General features: G+C 33.2%; 1 protein-coding gene across 1 annotated transcript; it reads right to left on the minus strand.

Annotated features, from left to right (window-relative positions):
* Positions 1 to 55: 55 nt before the first annotated feature.
* On the minus strand, positions 56 to 7467 carry LOC126656842 (uncharacterized). Its single transcript, XM_050351465.1, has 7 exons — positions 7319 to 7467; positions 1779 to 1829; positions 1322 to 1681; positions 740 to 1236; positions 420 to 647; positions 201 to 317; positions 56 to 120 (listed from the first exon to the last, which is right to left on the minus strand). Exons 1-7 carry the CDS (start codon positions 7465 to 7467, stop codon positions 56 to 58), a joined length of 1467 nt encoding a protein of 488 aa, XP_050207422.1.
* Positions 7468 to 19558: the final 12091 nt, after the last annotated feature.

Below are 19558 nucleotides of genomic sequence, written 5' to 3' on the forward strand. Positions count from 1 at the left end.
CCCTTGTCCACTTTTTTTCCGGCCGCTTTTCTGCCTTAGTTAGGCATGCATACACTTATGGGCTTCTAATCTTGATGATGTCCACGTAGCGAGTGTACTTCTTCTTCTGATATTCTCGGCCTAAAGCACAAGTATAACCACAATATTAACGCACAATAATAACCTATTTTGTCAACATAATCAATCGTAAAAAACCTTACCTGCTTTTTCCGCCAGCTTTTTCAAAACCTTGTTCCTAAACTTGGTCTGAAAATTACTACAGAAATGTCTGATGAAGAACTTGTGAGCGACACCGGCCCATTTAGGACGCTTCAAAACTGACAATATTCCAGCGTGCCGATTAGATATAGTGGCCACCTTCCTTTCGCAAATCACTTGCTCCCGCAAATGTTAAAAAAAATACTCGTAACTCTCAGTACTTTCAGATTCAACAAGTGCAAATGCCAGTGGCATTATGTGACTGTTCCCATCGATTGCCGACGCGATCAACAAGGTCATTTTGTATTTGCCATACAAATGAGTACCGTCGACGAACAAAACAGGCTTGCAGAACCGAAATCCCTCAATTGTCGGTTTGAAAGTCCAGAACATTCTGATGAACGTTACAACTTTCGGCTGGAGGATCCCGTCAGCGTACACCTCAGCGCCTACATATAACAAGTTCAAGAATATTAGAGTTATTACGTGAACCAACTCGTTGTAAAACAAAACCATATAGTAATTCATAATTCGATTATACCTTCTACATGCCAGAATGAACCAGGGTTGACATGCACCATCTCGTTCATGAACTTATGAACCATAGAAAATGAATCATACCAGCCCCCATAAACATCAGTTATTGCCTTTTCTTTTGCATTCCAAGTTCTTTTATACGGAGGCCTAACTCCATATGTTTGCCAAATTCCAGCTCGGAGGGTATCGATCCGTATATCACGCTGAAGCATTACTTGACCCTTAATATAGTTTGTGATCGGACCAGACCCAAAATTTCGATGGTTTGTATCAGGTGACAGTTGATTGCACGTGTACGGACCACTATATTTTGTCAACGTCCACGTCTGAGTCATTTGTAGAAGTGTAGCGCGCAACCACCATTTGTAGATAGTGTTGTGCCTACAAACCAACACTATTGTGGAGTTGGTAGTCCGATGACTCTTGTGCTCCCTTCCCACGCCGACTGAATAAGAAGTCGCACAAGTTTGGACGGCATCACGATTATGGAGACCATCTCTTCTTGGAATTCCATTCCAGGATTCCACATAATATTTTCATCAGCCTCCGGGGCGACGTCAAAGTCGCAAAGATCCACCCTTCTTACATGCTCAGGAAGTTGCGACTAATATTGTGAATCTTCTCCCAAGTCTTCCCGACATCCTCTTCGTTGCTGTCATAGAAATCCTCTTCTTCCTCTTTATCGCTATCTCTCTCAGACCTGCTGGAATTACCTAAAACCAACTGGTCCAATAAAATCTTGTTACGAACCGCAACCTCGTATTCCACGTACAATTCCAAAATATCCAGTTGCAGATACCTCACAGCCTCGTTCAAAATTCCAAACAAATGCTCGTTATTCTCCACGGAAAATAACGAGTACGAGCATATCGCACCCCCAACTATTCTTGGAAGCCGGAAGTAAATTTTTGTAATTTCTACTTCCCCGTCGGTAGAAACTGTCCTTCTACAAATATTTTGTAATTCTTCAAACTCATTCTCTCGCTAAACGCCATATTAACCGGACGACCGCCATGATATTCTATTCCACACGGAGAACTTACAATAAGGCCATCACACCATATCGAAAAAAGATATATTTGGGGTCGTCATTTCTAATTAATAAATAGCAAATATATCACCATTATATTTAAAATGCGATTCTTAAATTTTTAGCATGTTTTATAAATTACAATTACTGTTACATTATTTCTAATATGTTTTTTAAATATTACAAAAATACATTAACATACACTAGTATAATTATATGAAATAAATTTGTAACATACACATAATCTAGTACAATAATATTTTAATAAACTACAATATTTTCTATCATTTTTTTAACAATAAAATATTTAAAATTTAAATGAACAAATTAATTATAATTTTTCAAAAAATTAACACAATTATTTTTCTAAACTTCAATTAATAATTAAAGTCTAACATTTTACGATGTTATAATAATTTCTAATATTTACTACCGCAATAATATTAAAAGTAATAATTAAAAAAATTAAACGGACTAACCTCTTGTAGTCCTCGAGAAAAAATAATACCGCACAAATAATGTAGCTTCTCCAAATATTTTGCTGAAATTTCTTCCGTTTAACTACGATGTTTTTTCTTGCTTCTCCAAATAAATTTTTTCTTACTTCTATCATCTCCCCAAACCCTCTCTTTTCACTACATTACACATTTTTAACTGCTTGTAATTAACCCCTTCAGAACGAAGGGGTTATTTATACAAATGCGTTCCGCATTACTCAAATGTGGAACACATTTGTTATTGTTGGGAGCTGTCAGCTCCCAACGGTAACTGCAGCACGTTCTGCATTTTTAGAATGCGGAACGTGCTTAATCAGCTGATTAAGTTGTTCCGCATTCTAAGAATGCGGAACACCACTTGTTCCACATTTCTAGAATGCGGAACAAGTGGGTTCAGGCACTGTTTTGCAATTAATTTCAAAAGAGGTATAAGACCGGAAATTTGAGTGCCTCAAATATCAAAAACCCCATATTAGCTCTGAACAAAAACAGGTACAAATGTAAGTTTTGGGAGGATTATTTGACTTAGAACAAGACGCCTATTTTAAAACATAAACCGTCATCATAAATTGTCTTATCATAGGTACATGCCTACGTAGTATGGATGTGCATCCAATTTCAAATTGAACTGAATTAAAATTTAGTTTTCTTTAACTAAACTAAATTGATTCATAAGAATGTTAAATATTTCAGGTTTAAGAGAAATGATTGGTTTAGTTTGTTTTTTGTTTCCATGTTTTTATGATTCCATTTATTTTTGTTTGGCTTGTGTCAAATGCCATGTGAAACTTTTTTCTTTTAAAAACGAATTGAATCTGAAAAACACAATTATTTTAATAGTGTCAGATTAAGCTGAATTTAATTTGTATATTTTGTTTAATTTTTACACAATTGTGCTTCTTAATGCAAAAAATAGGCATTTAAAGTATTTATTTGCAAAAAATACTTAACAGATAATTACTATACTTTTTTTATCAATAAAATTATCATTTTAATTTTTTACTCTAAGCGACACGGGAGTATTTTGTATTTAAACCCCGCGAGAGTCTTTTTATTAGCCACACAGGATTGTTTAATACTTTTTCTATTTTGGTATCTAAAATCGTAATGAAAGACGTTTTAGTTTAACCTTGTGAACTATATAAAAATTTAGCTACATTATACGTATTAAGTGATTATAAAAACGTTACACAACCTTATAAACTTACACAAAAATTTGTTGAAGTATTTCATCGAACATAATACGTGAAATGGTAAAAATGATAGAAAACGAGATCAGAAATTAATAAACAACCAAAGAACATAGTAAAATCATTAATTAATAAATTCAAATTTTAACCTAACAAATCTAAAATAAAACAATTAAATGAAAGATAATTATAGATCTAAATACAAAATTTGTTAGGATATCGCAGTAAAAATAAACGCGACATCGTCTTGAATATACCGTGTTCGATGACGGGATTAAAGGCAGAGAGAAGAGGGACTGAAATCATACACTGAAAGATATAACTGAATTTAAATTTGCGGCAGAAATGCGAAATGAGAAGAGAAAAAATGAAAATATGAAAAGAAAATCGAAAGAAGCAAGTTAGGAATTTTAACTAGGAGTGGGTAAATAAAATGATAAAAAAAAAGGGTATAATAGCGAGGGAAGGAGAAAGTTATTAATTGCTAATTAAACTATGAGCTTATAAAAATACCTATTTTCAGCACATTTTTTGTAAAAATGTGCTCTTTCTAATTTTAAAAAATAAACGCTCTTTTCACTTTTTTTATAAAGTAGATTAATGGTAGATTTTATATAGATTTTTTAAAAAAATATACTTCTATAAAAAAAAATTAGAAAAAAACATATACTTGTGAAAAAAACATATTTTTGCAAAAACTTTAAAATAAAAAACATAAAAAATGTAATGTTCCCTTTAAATTATTAAGTGGCACTTTTATCCAATCAGCCCCAACTAAATAGGTGTAAAATTTCCAAATAAATGAATCTATTAGGCTTTATAGACAAGCTGATGTTGGAAAAATCAAGTTGGGGAATAAGGTTAAAATGTTGATATTTTATTTTTTAGACATTTTTCTACATTTCTTTTTATTTTTGCCCAAAATAAACATAGATTACTTTTATCCAATCCATTTTGACTTAAAATATATTAAATTAAAAAAAATTAAAAAGGACTTAATGGGTAAACAGGATCAAATAATATATTTTAAGGACTTTCATTTTCTTATTTGGATAAAAAAAAGTTTAATAATAAATTTCATTTTATTTAAAACTACAATTTAGAATTAAATTGAACCGAAAAACTAATTTTTTATCATCTCAAATTAAACCGAATCGACTAAATGTTTTTCATGTTTTTTAATTGAATAAAGCCGAAGTGAAAACTATTTTTTTTATAATTTCAAGTTGAATCGAACCGAACCAAAAAAGTATTTTTTATTTATAATTTCAAATTGAATCAAACCTGACCAAAATTTTATGTTTTTTTCTCAAAATTGAATTGAAAAAATATTTTTTAGAATATTAAATTGAGCCAAACTAAACCAATTTTTTCTATTTTTTTAAATAAAATTAAACTGAATCGAACTGAACCAAACCTTTTTATATCTTAAAAAACGAACGGATCCAAAATGTGTTTTTTTTAAATTTCAAATTTAGGTGGAACAAACCAAATTTTTTTAGTTTTTCCAGAATCAAACCTAACGAAACCAAAATTTTCTACTTTTTTTAATATCCAACTGAATTGTACAAAAAAAATTAGTCTTTTATAATTTCAAATTGAACCAAACTAAAAGTTTCTATTTTTTTCAAGACCCAAACCAACCAAAGTAAAAAACTAAAATTTCTAGTTTTAAATTCAATCGAACAGAACAAAATTTTTAAGTCAGTTCGGTTTGATCACGTCAGAGTTTTGATTTGAATTTTTTGGTCTGGTTTACTTTCAAACTTAATCAATTATTTTAATGTCCAAAATCAAACCTAATCGACAAACTAAATTTTCTTATAATATCAACCTAAACCGAATCAAAATAATTTTATTTTTATTTTTTCAAAATAATTTTTATTTTAGAGATTCCAACTTTTTACTTTTATGTTTCATGTTTTGAGTTATAAACTTTTGATGTTAGGTTTAGGATTTTTAGTTTCAAGTTGGATTTTAAATTTAATGATCCAACTCAATCAAAAATTACTTTAAAATTTAGGAAAACCACACAAAATATCCTAAAACATTATATTTAGAAAAAAATAAACACTAGCCCCATATATTACACTTCTATAAAAATTGGAAAATTTATATTTTTAACCTACCAATCAAATGATGACACGTTAGCCCGCGTTAGAAATGCGTTAGCGTGCGTCAGTCCTGGGCCAGCATATGTGTTAGTCCCAGGTTGATGCGATTCAATATGTTAGCGAGTGAGTTCGTCGTTGTTAATGCCTCAAATGCGTAAAATGAGAAAATTATACCAATGGAGCCGTGACACCTCAGCACCGTGCATGAATTTGAGAAAAAAGTGGTAGTTCGTGCATGAAAATGAGAAAATTTAAACTGCGTGATTAAAATGAGAAAACATGTAAAGTTGGTGAATTTTTATGACATTAACCCTTTTTATTAATAAAGAAAACTCAAATCAATCAACAAAAAATAAATTCAAAACCCTTTGTTTTCCTATCACCAATCTCAGCGATTTGTTAGCTTAGGAGTAGGAGTAATTGAACATCAATCTTGCATGAGTTTCTTAACCTCTTGATGGATATTGTTAGATTTAGTATAAGTTGGTTACTTTTGTTCTTTTTGCAAGACCTGTTTACAAGGCTTGTTTTGCGAAACCTGATCGACTCGACCGATTAAAGCATCAAACTGAAACAGAACCCAATCATAAATCTCAACCCAATCATAAATTACAAATAACGGATTTCTCTAAACTAATCGAATCAAACAACTAAGCAACAAACATCTTAACACTAATCAATCAAATAACAACTAAAACCAATTGACAATGAAATGAGATACATCAAATAGATAAAAACGTCTAGAAATTGATAAATCATACCAAAACACAAAACTCAAGTAACCGGGTCAAATAGTGATATTGGTTCGAGTCAAGTTATCTAAAAGCAACAATTATGCTCTCTCGAGTCTGAAATTGAAAAAACCGAGATTCGATCAATGCAACAAAATTTGTATCGCTCTCGTGTAATTAGATTTTGATAACATTAATTGAATATACTTAAACCGCAAACTTAACAACCACCTAAGCCTTAAACCGCTCTCGCGTGATTAAACCCTAAGCATGCAATTAATTAAGTCTGTTTAATTAAATAACTCTAGTTCAATTAATTAAACGCACAACATAGATTAAGAGATCACTTTAATCTAAACATTAAGCCTAATAATTGCATCAAACCCTAATTACATATCAACCCAACACTTAATCAATCAATCATGGCAATCATTAACAACAAGGGTACTTAGCTACTCATAACTATCATGGCAAAATGAATTAATTAAAAGCAAGAACTAAACATAGTGTAAAGATTAATTACCTTAGAAGTATTAATGAAGAACATAAACAATTCATGGGATAATAAAGCTTCAACACTAACGGCACTCTTGTATTAAATGATGAACACTTGAAGAACGAACTAAAATCTGGAAATTAAATGATGAACTCAATCCCTAGGAATATTCTCTACCTAATTTAAGAGCACAAAACATAATAAAACCTAGAGAATAATTGTTGTATTGCATAAAGAGGCATAACTTAGAAATGAGATAAAATGTTTTATATAGTCACTACAAAAGAGGAAATAGAAAACATCCTAGTACAAGTGTGTCTAGCAAAAAGAGGAAGTGGGTCTCAAGTCTTGTTTCTTTCATTGAAATTTCGAGAAGCCATCTTTAGGCCTATTCACGATCGTGACATTCACTTAAAAAGTATGTCACGATCGTGAGCCTTGTAGTCCATGTCTCTCGGTACCTTTTGTTTCTCTATTCAGGACTGTGAAGTGATTTTAGGTTGTCTTCACGATCATGAGATGCACAAAAAAGATTTCTTGACTCGCTTCTTCGCTTTAACACTTTGCTGCATCGTTTCTTTGTCGATTATTTGCGCTTTTAGGCTAAATAAGCTCTGCACCGCTCTAATGTTCCTTAAATACTCAAACATGCAATAAGCCACACAAACACCCATATTTGCACACTAAAATACATTAATGCGATGCTAAACCGAATTAAATACTAGGAGTATTCTACTCCTATCAACATGTTTATGGTTAGCACAAAAATTGGTACTAAGATACCTAAAAGATATACATGCTCAACAAGTCAAACAAGCTTATTCGAAGAAAGCGAGACATTAGGAGATTTAGACTCATATTTGGTAGCGATCATGACCAAGGGAGACAAGGATCAACTTCTGCATATGAGGACTAACATGCCTCCTGCATGAGGGAAATCGGTCCATCTCAGAGTAAAAAATTTCAGCCAAGTCCAAGATGACAATTTAAGTGATCACTATCGTGTCATATCCTCAAATCCCTCACCATTATCAATGGAAGATTCCACAACCATGAGGAATGTGATCGTTCATGTAAATCTGCTTGGATATTATGGAGGAGACTAATTGGCAAGAGCCATGAAGACCGTACTTGATGAACAAAAGACCGTTCAAAGAGAGACCGAGTCTGACATAAGAAGAAACCTATAAATCATAAACGATAACATGTCAAAAATCATGGCACGACAAGAGATTTCCGAGACTACTATAAAAAGGGTTGATCTTGACTACATACCAGCATGGATCGGCTCACGAAGAGGGACTAACGATCAGGCGCAATCGATCAATCAATCTAGTACGGAGTACAATGCTGCAGCTTACAATAATGATTCTAGGCACATGAATTATGGTATGGTTGATCACAACTATGCCTCGAGCCACATTTAGTATGGCGTGGTGGATCACAGTAATGCTTTAAGACATATACATTATGGTGCGATCGATCAAAATAATGCTTCAAAATTCATGAAGTACGGAGAGACCGATCTCTATATTTCTTCAAGACACATGAAGTATGATGTGGCTGATCACAACAATGCTTCAAATCATATTTTTTATGATGTGGCTAATCATAATAATGCTTCAATCCAATTACATTGGGGCACGATCGATCACAATAATTCTACGAGTTACGTGTAATACGTCGCGGTTGATCAAATTTATGAATTACACAAGTACGGATGGAAACACGCATTAGATAATCAGATCCAAACATCGGAGGAGATTAACTCGTTGAGTCCACTGGCCGATCGGATCTGGACACCACAGGAGATCACCTCGTCGAGTCATTTGACCGATCTAGGTCCAGAAGCCGGAGGAGATCACCTCTTTGATTCCATTGGATGATCAGGTCCGGATGCCAGAGGAGATCACCTCGTCGAGTCCATTGGCCGATCAGATCCGGACGCTAGAGGAGATCACCTCGTCGAGTCCATTGGCCGATCATATCCGGACGCTAGAGGAGATCACCTCGTCGAGTCCATTGGCCGATCAGATCCGGACGCCGGAGGAGATCACCTCGTCGAGCCCATTGGCCGATCAAATCCGAACGCCGGAGGAGATCACCTCGTCGAGTCCATTGGCCGATCAGATCCGGACGCCAAAGGAGATCACCTAGTCGAGTCCATTGGCCGATCAGATCCGGACGCCGGAGGAGATCACCTTGTCGGGTTCATTGGACGATTAGATTTGGACGCCGGAAGAGATCACCTCGTTGAGTACATAGGCCGATCAGATCCAAATACTAGAAGAGATTAGCATGACGCACCCATGGGTAGATCAAATCCACATACCAAACAAACTTTGTTTCACTTGTTTGTTAGAAGATCACATCTATACCAAAAAAAGTTGGAGTTGCAAAGTGTACCCTATGATTTGAGCCTTATACCAAACACTACCGTTTTATAGTATGGATCCGTTAAAATATTAAATAGGAAAAATACCAAGCCAATCTCAAGAGAAGAGATGATGGAAAGATGTCTCAGTAAAGAACCTACTTATGGACCCTTTACCAATTTCCAAAGCTCTTCGCTCGAACAACCCATAGTCACGGAGAAAACTCCGAACCAAGAAAATAATAAGGGTTATAGCAAGATTAACAAAGGGATACCTTTTTTCCCTTATAAAAAATAAGATAAGGTCAAGTATTTAGCAATCAATGCGGTACAACAAAAGTTTGATCAAGTCCTAGGAAGAGGACATATCATGAAACGATGGAGTCCAAGGTCCGAGAAGCAGAGTAGACATAAAATCACCTAAGTTAGAAATAGACATTAAAAAGAGAAGGCCGCAAAAATAGGGTCGCACTCTAACATCAAAGTTTACTTGTCCTTTCAGCAAGTTCTGTTTCGTGGCAAAAAAAGATAAGAATGAAACTCGCGAGAAGCCGAAAACGTTCAAACTTCGATCTCCTACTGAAGAGTGGCAAACACATAAGCCACAAAAAGGTAGTTATGATCGTTTTCAAGAAAATATTTCAACCCATTGAAAATCGGACCTAGACGAGTAAGACATCAAAAGGAAAAATCCAGTGGATAAGGCAAGAGTCTCGCAACAGATGATCCAAACAAGGCGACAATAATTAGCGGTGAAACGATTAGCAGGACGGATGAGAGTCATCATGTGAAAAAAAAACTACCTATCAAAGAAGGACTCATCCATGTCAATCACAAAAAGATCAAGTCACATTGTGGGAGAGAGAAAAAGGGTTGATATGGTGATAAACACTTTGACCAATCACACTCACTAGTGCATAAGGTTAGAAAAAACTGGGTAGAGAAACAATCATATGGTTTGCGAGAGCAAGAGAGGCGATATTGTCATAACCGTAACCTAATCTCGTTTAGAATTCATTAATTAATTTCATTTAGAATTCATTATGCATTGCATATCATGTATAATTATTATAAAAGAGAAATTGAAATAAGAATATAGGCATTTTAGATGTCAAAAATAAATTGAAAACAAAAGTTATGATTAGTTTAATTGAATCGGTATAATTGAACAAAAAAAAACTCAAGGATTGAAAGATATAATTAATATATCATTGAGGGCTTAAGAGGATGTTTGTATTAAGCATATCTATCTATGTGTAAATGTCAAAATTATCCTTAAGAGTTGCTAAGTGTTGAGCCAAGGTTAAAGATCTAAGTATATTTTGGTAATTTCATAATTAGTTAGATTACTTAAACATGGAGACTTTGCAAAACAAATTCACAACATAAAACCTAATTCTAAAACTCCAAAGCTTCGATTCTGATTGTTCTTGAGGTCTAGGAAGAGATTCAAGATCATTTGGTAAGAAATTTTATTTAAATAGCTTGTGTATTTGAAGTTTACCTACTGATATCATATTCTGTTTTTGAATTCAATATTTGCAGTTTAGTGTGAGATGCATATCTCGAGTTCTATAACTCCAAATCGAGTAATTCTTGATATCACAAAAACTTTTGAGTGTCTACTACAACTTTTGTTTTGAGTTTGATCTGAATCTGTCATTTTGATATCTAAAACGACCGCGACATTTTACTGCTTCAACTGTAAAAACAGTTTGACATCACCTCACTAAAAATGGTATAACTCATTGTTTAGATATTGAAATGATGAAATGCTTTTTGATTTGGATTCTATACTCAAAGGGCTAAAGGTTCACCGAAGGGTTTGTTATAATTATGTCTATACTATTCACAAGACATGTTTAAATAGAGGCTTAATGTTCAGCCTACTAAGGCAGATTTATTGCCATGTTTATAATCATGCATAAACCATATAGAAATCCATTGTTAGGAGCTGAATTTAGGTCAAATCAGTATTAGATATCTGTATAAGTATGTTTATGTCATTGTGATGGTGTTTTGTGATTTACATTACTCATTTAGGTGCTCGTTTTGGCAACGACGGTGCAACTAGGAAGTAAGGCAGCTTTTGACGATATTTTGGACTAGTTTGGTTGTTGTGTGGTGAGTAGATATACTAGCCCTTGCTACTGAAATCAATATGCTATTTTGATATTCAAAATGTCAAGGTTTATTGTGTTTTAAATGGTTGTTTTGGAATGCACGAAAGGTGTTCAATGAAATGCCTTGTTTAAATATTTCAAATACTACCTTTGGCAAATGTTGTATAAAATGAAAGAAGTTTTGAATTGAATCTATATAATTGTTTGATTTTAGTAATGCTTTGATGCTTTTGATATAATGAGTATTTGTTTATGAATGTGTAATACCTTCGGCAATTCAATAGTCGTTTGATTTGGTTAAGTTTTGAATGAGAATTTGAAATGGTTTTACTATTGAATTGTATTGCGTTTTGATGCAATGATTTGAGATTTCTTTTTATATGATATGCTTACTCAGTAATGGTACATATTTGAGTGGTGCTGAGTTGTGATATGCACCTGGTTATGTGCTGAGTTAGTTATATGCACATGTGAGATATTGTGAGTGTCTATGCGCATTTGACACAGGCCACTTGATTGATGGTCAGTGAAGGGAGAAGGGCTGAGCCGTGCTAATGATGGAGAAGGGTTAGCCATCAAGTGTTCCTAGATATGTTGGTTAGACTGTAGATCAGTGTTGTGTTCCTGATTGCAGGTCTATGGTTTATATTATTGTTACAGGGTAATATATCAATGTTATAATTGATGATTGATACAAACTACATTTCATATTTAAAGTGAAATTGTTTTGATATTGTTTATATTTATAAATGCTTTTGAGATGAACTTTAAAAATATTTTGTGTTGTAAGTATTCGTTACTATATGATATACTTACTTTAAGTATATAAATGTTTTATGCTTGTTATGTCTATTCACTGAGCTTTCGCTCATTTTAGTTGTTTTAAAACCTTTTCAGTTAGCAAGGCAATCTACAGTACAGTTGACTAGAGAGAGAGTTGGGCTTAGAGTTTGGGCTTGAGACATAGAGGTTGGCCACATCTCCGAGTTTTGAGATGCCTTGATGTTTTTGTTTAGAATAAACTTATTGTACCTAAATATATATTTTGAATTATATGTATAAGAGTTTGTAACAATACTTAGTTTTCATACAGTGGTTTAATTAAAATGTTGTATAAAAGGTTTTTATATATTTGTGCTTAATTATTTATAGAACATGTTTTAAAATGTTGATTTGGAGATAAATTTATTTTAAATAACCGTCAATCTCGTGCTAAGTAAGGCGAGGTATGACAGATATGGTGAGAGATACTTTGATCAGTCATGCTCATTGATATGAAAGGTCATGAAGATATGGGCTGAGAAGCAAAAACTCAAAGAAGTGGGCACCTCAAAGAGACCTTTAGAAACAAATTGCCCTAATGAAATAAGGGTGATGAGCAATCAGAATGAGAGATCAAAAAGGAATTGCCTTGACAAAAAAGGAATCTCCCATATGAGAGAATGGAGCCACCTATCAAAGAGAGACTCGCTCATGCCAATCAGAAAAGGAATATGTCACTTGATGGGCGAGATCAAAAGGGACAATCTAGTGAGAGACATTTTGGCCGATCACACTCACAAGTACACAAGATCCGAAAAATTTGGACAGGGAAACAGAAACCCAAAATGGATGCTAAACCATCTAGAGAAAGACAAAAAGCTGATCAAAATGAAAGAAACGGAGATTCCCATAACAAAGAGGAAAATGATGATCGGTGAAATTCGACAAAAGCAAGCAAATTGATCACCTTTCAAGTACAAGTCATGAAGTGAAGAGGTTGTTTAAAGATGTTTTAGTACCAACATCAAGCGGGCCGAAAAGGTACTCCAAAAGATGTCGAGTCCTCACTTGTTGAGTCCTCAACCTCCAAGACCTTAGCACCGAGACCTCAGCCTCTAAGATCTCAGCCGTCAATTTTCGAGACCTCAGTTGCTGAAACATCCACTGTCAGCTCTCGAGGCCTCATCTTCTGAGACCTCAGTTGCCGAGACCTCAGCCTGCAAGGCCTCATATTTCAAGACCTTAGTTGTCGAGACCTCAGTCGTCAACTCTAGAGACCTAGGCTATTAAAACTTTAAATGTCAGCTCTCGAGGCCTCAACTTTTGAGACCTTAGTTGCCGAAATTTGAGCCTTCAAGGCCTCACCTTCCGAGACTTTAGTTGCCGAGACCTTAGCCTGCTAGTCCTCAGCCTCCGAGACCTCAGTCGTCAGCTCTGAGACTTTATTTATCAAGACCTCAGCCTCCGAGACCCCATTTGAGAGGTATACAACTTTGAAAATAGAGGTTAGCCGAGTAGAGATAGAAGAGAGTTTCTTCGTCGCAAATGCGATAAGTAATTATATTCACCCACGGCTAGATTTATTTTGATATGTGCATACCTTTCATTATGCACCAAATATTGGTCATGTAGCGCGAAGATGACATTATAGAAGAAGTGCGGGGAGATCCAAACCCATTCGGCAAGGATAGTAATATGTTGGAAGCTCTAATGTATGATGAGAAAGTCAAAACCATCCAGTATTAAGCGTAAAATTTCACAATACTCCATGGATTTGGGTTAGTGCGGATCATCCAATACAATCACCTTTGGGGGCAAGGGCCGATCAAGAAATCAAAAATAAGGTCTGAGACCTTTTGGAAAAGCATATGGTGCACATTTATGCGGATCAAGATCAAAACCTGACAAGTACATTGAAAGTATCATATTTGCAAGACATGTTAGGAAAATTGGAAGATGAAGCCCAATTGCAAGACGAGTTGACCGCGATCAATATGGGTTCGGCTGAGCAAGTCAAACCAATTTTCATTTGTGCCGAACTTGACCAAGTTTATATTGCGCTTTTATGGGAGATCAGATTATCAAAAAGGCGACGGGGTGAGCAATTCTATTTTTTCTCGCCTTTATGTGAGGTCCAATTGTCAAAAGGGCGACCAGGTGACCAAGTCTATTTTGTCTCGTCTTTATGTGAGATCATATTGTCAAAAAGGCGACCGTGCGATCAAGTCTATTTGGTCTCGCCTTTATGTGAGATTAGATTCTCAAAAAGGCGACCAGGTGATCGAGTCTATTTTGGGCAAATCAAAACGGTGGGGGACAAGGCCGATCACTATCCACTTTGATGAGTAGGGCAATCGTTGTTCAGGACATATTCAATACACGTGATAAAATTACATCTCTTCGCCTTTCTTGTCATCCAACTAAAAAGACGTAGCGACATTGTTTACAATGGCCCAAAAGGAGCTCAAATGGACAGACCAAAAAACCATCAATTATCCTTTTATTTTTATTTATTATTTTTAGCTTAGTATTTATCTAAATAAAAGATCATGTCTCATTAGGATATGTCTTTAGTTGTTGAGTCTTAGTAGTTTTAATATTCCTATTATTGGGGGGGTGTGTTGTCCCTATAAATAGTTGATCTTGTTTTTTTTATTAAAGACATAACTCAAATCAATGAACAAAAAACAAGTTCAAAACCGTGTGTTTTTCTATCACCAATTCTCGTGATTGGTTAACTTAGGCTTAGGAGTAACTAGATATTAATCCTGCATGGTTTTCTTAACCTCCAGATCGATACTGTTAGATTTAGTATAATTTGGTTATTTTTGTTCTTTTTGCGAGATCTATTTGTAAGATCGTTTTGCAATACCTATTTTGCGAGACCTGATTGATACACAAAATCGCAAGTGTACGATGTCGAATAATCAAGTAATAAAGTGATAAGTAAAGGTTGAATCCACGGAGAACTGAATTTAGTACCAAAATAGTTAATCAACTATTATTTGAACCAACAATTTAAGTTTTGAAAGGTTTTTAATTAAAACTAATAAAAACAGAAAATAGTAATTTAGAGAATAAATATTAAAGACAAATAACTCAAAATATTGCTTTCGTATGGATTATCGATATCTTACAAATTTAATTTATATTAATCAATTTTAATTGTTACATGCAATGGAGGATAGATCGAAGATACTAGCTCAATATTTCTATATTATTGCTAGTCTATTGATTATAACCCGTTACCCTGAATCATCCTTACTGTCACGGCTTACAGAACGATAGAAGATAAACGACAATTTATAATCAATGCATTATCGATTAGTTATCCACATAGAACACATAACGCAAACATGGTAGTCGGATTCATGCTTTGTAATTATGCCTTGGTTACTCTTTTTCAATTAAATTGCTTAAATCCCCTCCTCACAATTTATTCTAAGTTCATGTGATTGTTGATCAAGTGATCAAATGCATTACTCTCAATAACAAAGGATTGCATTAATAAAGAAGGCTAATCACTTAAAAACCCCTCACCTTTAATTTTTTTTTCAATTCCACCCCGACGTTGAAAAGTTGTCAATTTTACCCACTTTTAAATTTTCCGTTTTCAATTGTACCCCAATTTTTTAATTTTTGTTAATATTTTTTTACTTAAATGATAAAATCATTCAATTATCTAAGTCTAAAGATGCAATTAAATTCTTTTATATTCAAAAAGTATAAATAAGTCCTTTATTTTTAAAAACTAACTAAAAATCATAATCAAATTAACACCAATTTAAATCCTTAATTCATTTAACTAAATTTAAATAAATTTAAAAAATATATAATTAATATACGCTAGACATGAAGAATGTTTTTAAATTTTTTCCAAATAAAAAAGACGTTAATTTAATATTTCAAGGTACAATTGAAGCACAAAAATGCAAAATAGGGTAAAATTGACAAGTTTTCAACGTCAACGTCAGGGCAGGATTGAAAAGGGGTTAAAAGGTTGGGGTTTTTTTAAGGTATTAGGCTAACAAAGAAAGATATAAAAAATTAGTTTTCAGAATTTAAATCTAACATTCATACTACTCACAACATTTCAAGTCAACTAATTTAGCTAGATATGCTTAAGGTAAATAAACAATTAACAATAATAAACATAATTGAGATGAAAGATTGAAATAAAAATAATTAAATAAAAACCTGGAATTATTCGGAATACAAGCTTTCGAATCAAGTTTCGAAAGATTAAGTCTTGAAATAACTCTAAGGACTAAAACAAAGTGAAGCTAAAACACAAATTGTTTGTAAGCTAAAACAATGAAAAACTAGATGATTACATAGCCTTTAGCTGAGTTTATTTATAAAAGAAACCCTAATAGTTTATTACAATCGGAATTCAAGTCGAAATAGGAATCCGTTTAGAATTAGGATTTTCAGCATTTAACCCTCGTCAGACCATCCTGCCGGGGAAAGAGGTCCTGCCGCCAGCAGGATTCACCTTGCTCGGCAAGAAGCTGCCACAACATCTCTTCCTGCTGAGCAACAGCTTCCTGCCGGCCGGCAGGAGCAGCATACTCGGCAGGAAGTTGCTTCAGCTCCCTACTACTTCACAAATCCCGCAAACTTCTTACTTTCGATCTTTAAATGTCTCGCTTTCTTCCAATTGCAGTATCCTACAAATCAAACACCTTTACAAGCGTAATAAATAAAGTCAATAACACAATTTTACACCTAAAAAAATGCTATATAAAATACCTGCATCACTGATCGACTCGACCGATTAAAGCATCAAACCGAGACAGAACCCAATCATAAATTCACAGGTTTGAGTGTTGGATATTTTCCACGTAAACAATTATGTATCAAGAATATTATCTATCACGTATAAATTATATATCAAGAATGTACCTATCAAATTTATCTAAAAACATCTCAGCCATGTCTTATAAATTAATAATATATTTAAAAGAGAATGTATTTGAGTTGTTTCTGATATGTATGCGTAATGTATCTGAGATGCGTCACAAATGTATCAGATATATATGTGTAATGTATTTGCGATATATCACAGATGTATTTCTAACACATTGAGGTGTTACTATTGAAGAGACAACGTGCTGAAGAAGCTAGTGCTTTGACAAGCGACACATGTCGTTTTTTCGTGGACTGGTACAAATTTAAAAAATAACAAGTGTTGAGCGAAAAGAATTTAAAAATTTAGCATCTTTAAAAAGATAGGAGCGTTTAGTACTTTTTTATTATTTTTTCTAAAATATATAACAAAAATTTATCCAAACTTGGATAACTAGTTATTATTTGAATCCGCACAAAATCACACATTACCCGCCTCTAATTCTACATGTTCATCTATTTGTAAACCGTCACTTTCAGATTTGGTTTAAAAGGGAACAAAAGAAGGTTGGTTTCTTAAACTTTATGAGCCAATCAAACAGCTTATACAGAATCTTTTTTATGATAAGGCTTTTGGTTGGTTGGGTACCTCATTTGTGAATGTGAGGCTTTCACGTTTTCGTGTTCCAATTTGTGCAACGCTCATCATTCCTACTGCACCGCCCAATTTTTAATTTGATTTTTTTAATATATTATTTTGTATAATTAAGGATGGACAACAATATTAAAATTCTATTTTTTCCCTTAATAAAGTGAATTTTTTTTTTTAGTGATTTGCCTAAAATTTTGCAAAAAATGTTTGCTATTTGATCTCCTTTTTTCTAGGGGTGGGCATGGACCGGTTAACCGGTCCATGAGGGTGATTTGTAAACCGGTCCATTGTAATACGGTTTTTAAAATTAAAAACATAAACCTAAAATTTTAAACGGTTAACCGGTAAATCGGTTAACCATCAAAAACGGTTCGGTTTTTCGGTTTTGCGGTTTTTAACCATATAACCATTAGAAAAATTAAAGACAAAAAAAGATAAAATTTTAATTCTATTTAATTTTTTAGCAAACAAAAAAAACCATAGAAATTCAAATTATATTAAAAATATAAATCTAAACTATCTTATGAATAATTAAGTCAATGCAAATATTTAAAACTATTATTATTTACAAATAATTTATAAGTAACATTAAAGATAGGTTTGTATTTTTTGAATTGTTTGTGGTGTTGTTCACGTCCACTTCCTGCTATCTATATACTTAAATATTCCTATTTCTGTTAAGTAAATATTTTAATAAGGAAAACAAATTTCTTTCAAAATATTTTTACATATAAATTCTCCTAAAATATAGAAATATTCCTAAATAAAATATCTATCAATATATTTTTATATTTAGATTTTATTGTGTATATTATAAAATCCATATTATTTTATAGATCATAAAATATACCTTATTAATTATTAAAAATATATGAATGTATATATATATATATATATATATATATAAACCGGTTAACCGATTAACCACGGTTTTTAGAAATCCAAAACCTAAACCTAAACCATTAACCATGAAAATTAAAAATCAAAAACCTAAACCTAAACCGTTGGACCGGTTAACCACATTTTCCGGTTCGGTTTTCCGGTTTCGGTTCGGTTAATCGGTTTGATCGGTTTTTTTGCCCACCCTACTTTTTTCTAATTTCAACCATATAAACGCCATAATTTGAAATGTAATTGAATAGATTCAACTCACGAACTATTTGAACTAACATCACTTGCGGAATTGAATTCGAATTTTAAAGTATTCACAAATGGTTAGAGCTTTCTTGTTTTCAGTTTCATAGTCTATGGAGTACAATTTGGTTCTTTAGCATTTGGGAGATTTGGAAAGCGAGAAATAGAAAGATTTTAAGATTAGGAGACAAATTATTTAAATTTGATTTTTATTTGCATTAACAAAGGAGTGATTTATTATAAGTTTCATAATCCTAACTTTACCTGTAACGGAAATGATCTTTTTAGATCACTAGATTTTTTTCAATCGGGCTAGTGTTTTTATTTGCCTACCACTTCTTATGATTGAGCTAACATAATTATTATTTATCAAAGAAAAAACTAATATTCAAAATTTTTAGTCGTGTCGGATTTAAATTAGACATTGTTTCTATTTGACATGACTGTATTACACCCTAGCTCCAACCAATCTTCCTCATGTCATTCTTAAAAAAAAGGGGGGAAAATAATTATCATGAACTTGGTTTGCTACTAAATCTTTTGCCTTCCTGTCATGTGAATAATCTAAACTATATTATTATTATTATATACTAAACATGTGTAGCCCCATGGATTGGAGTGGGTAACATGGGGGGAATGCTAATGTTTTTTTCATAATAAATATGACTTTACACTTGTTTTTTCAAAAGAAAAAAGAGAAGTTTCCTTTTATAATTTACAAATCCAACTCACAATGTGTGTCCTCTCATTATATTTTGCTTATTCCATAAGATTTGAGAAGGTGCCTAACCAACCATATGGAAACCTAACAATTTCAGAAATTGCTTAACTCGAGTATACTACACTCAACTCATCAATTAACCCTTCAACCA

Source organism: Mercurialis annua, linkage group LG7 (genome assembly GCF_937616625.2).
Source record: "Mercurialis annua linkage group LG7, ddMerAnnu1.2, whole genome shotgun sequence".
In the NCBI taxonomy this organism is placed as follows: domain Eukaryota; kingdom Viridiplantae; phylum Streptophyta; class Magnoliopsida; order Malpighiales; family Euphorbiaceae; genus Mercurialis; species Mercurialis annua.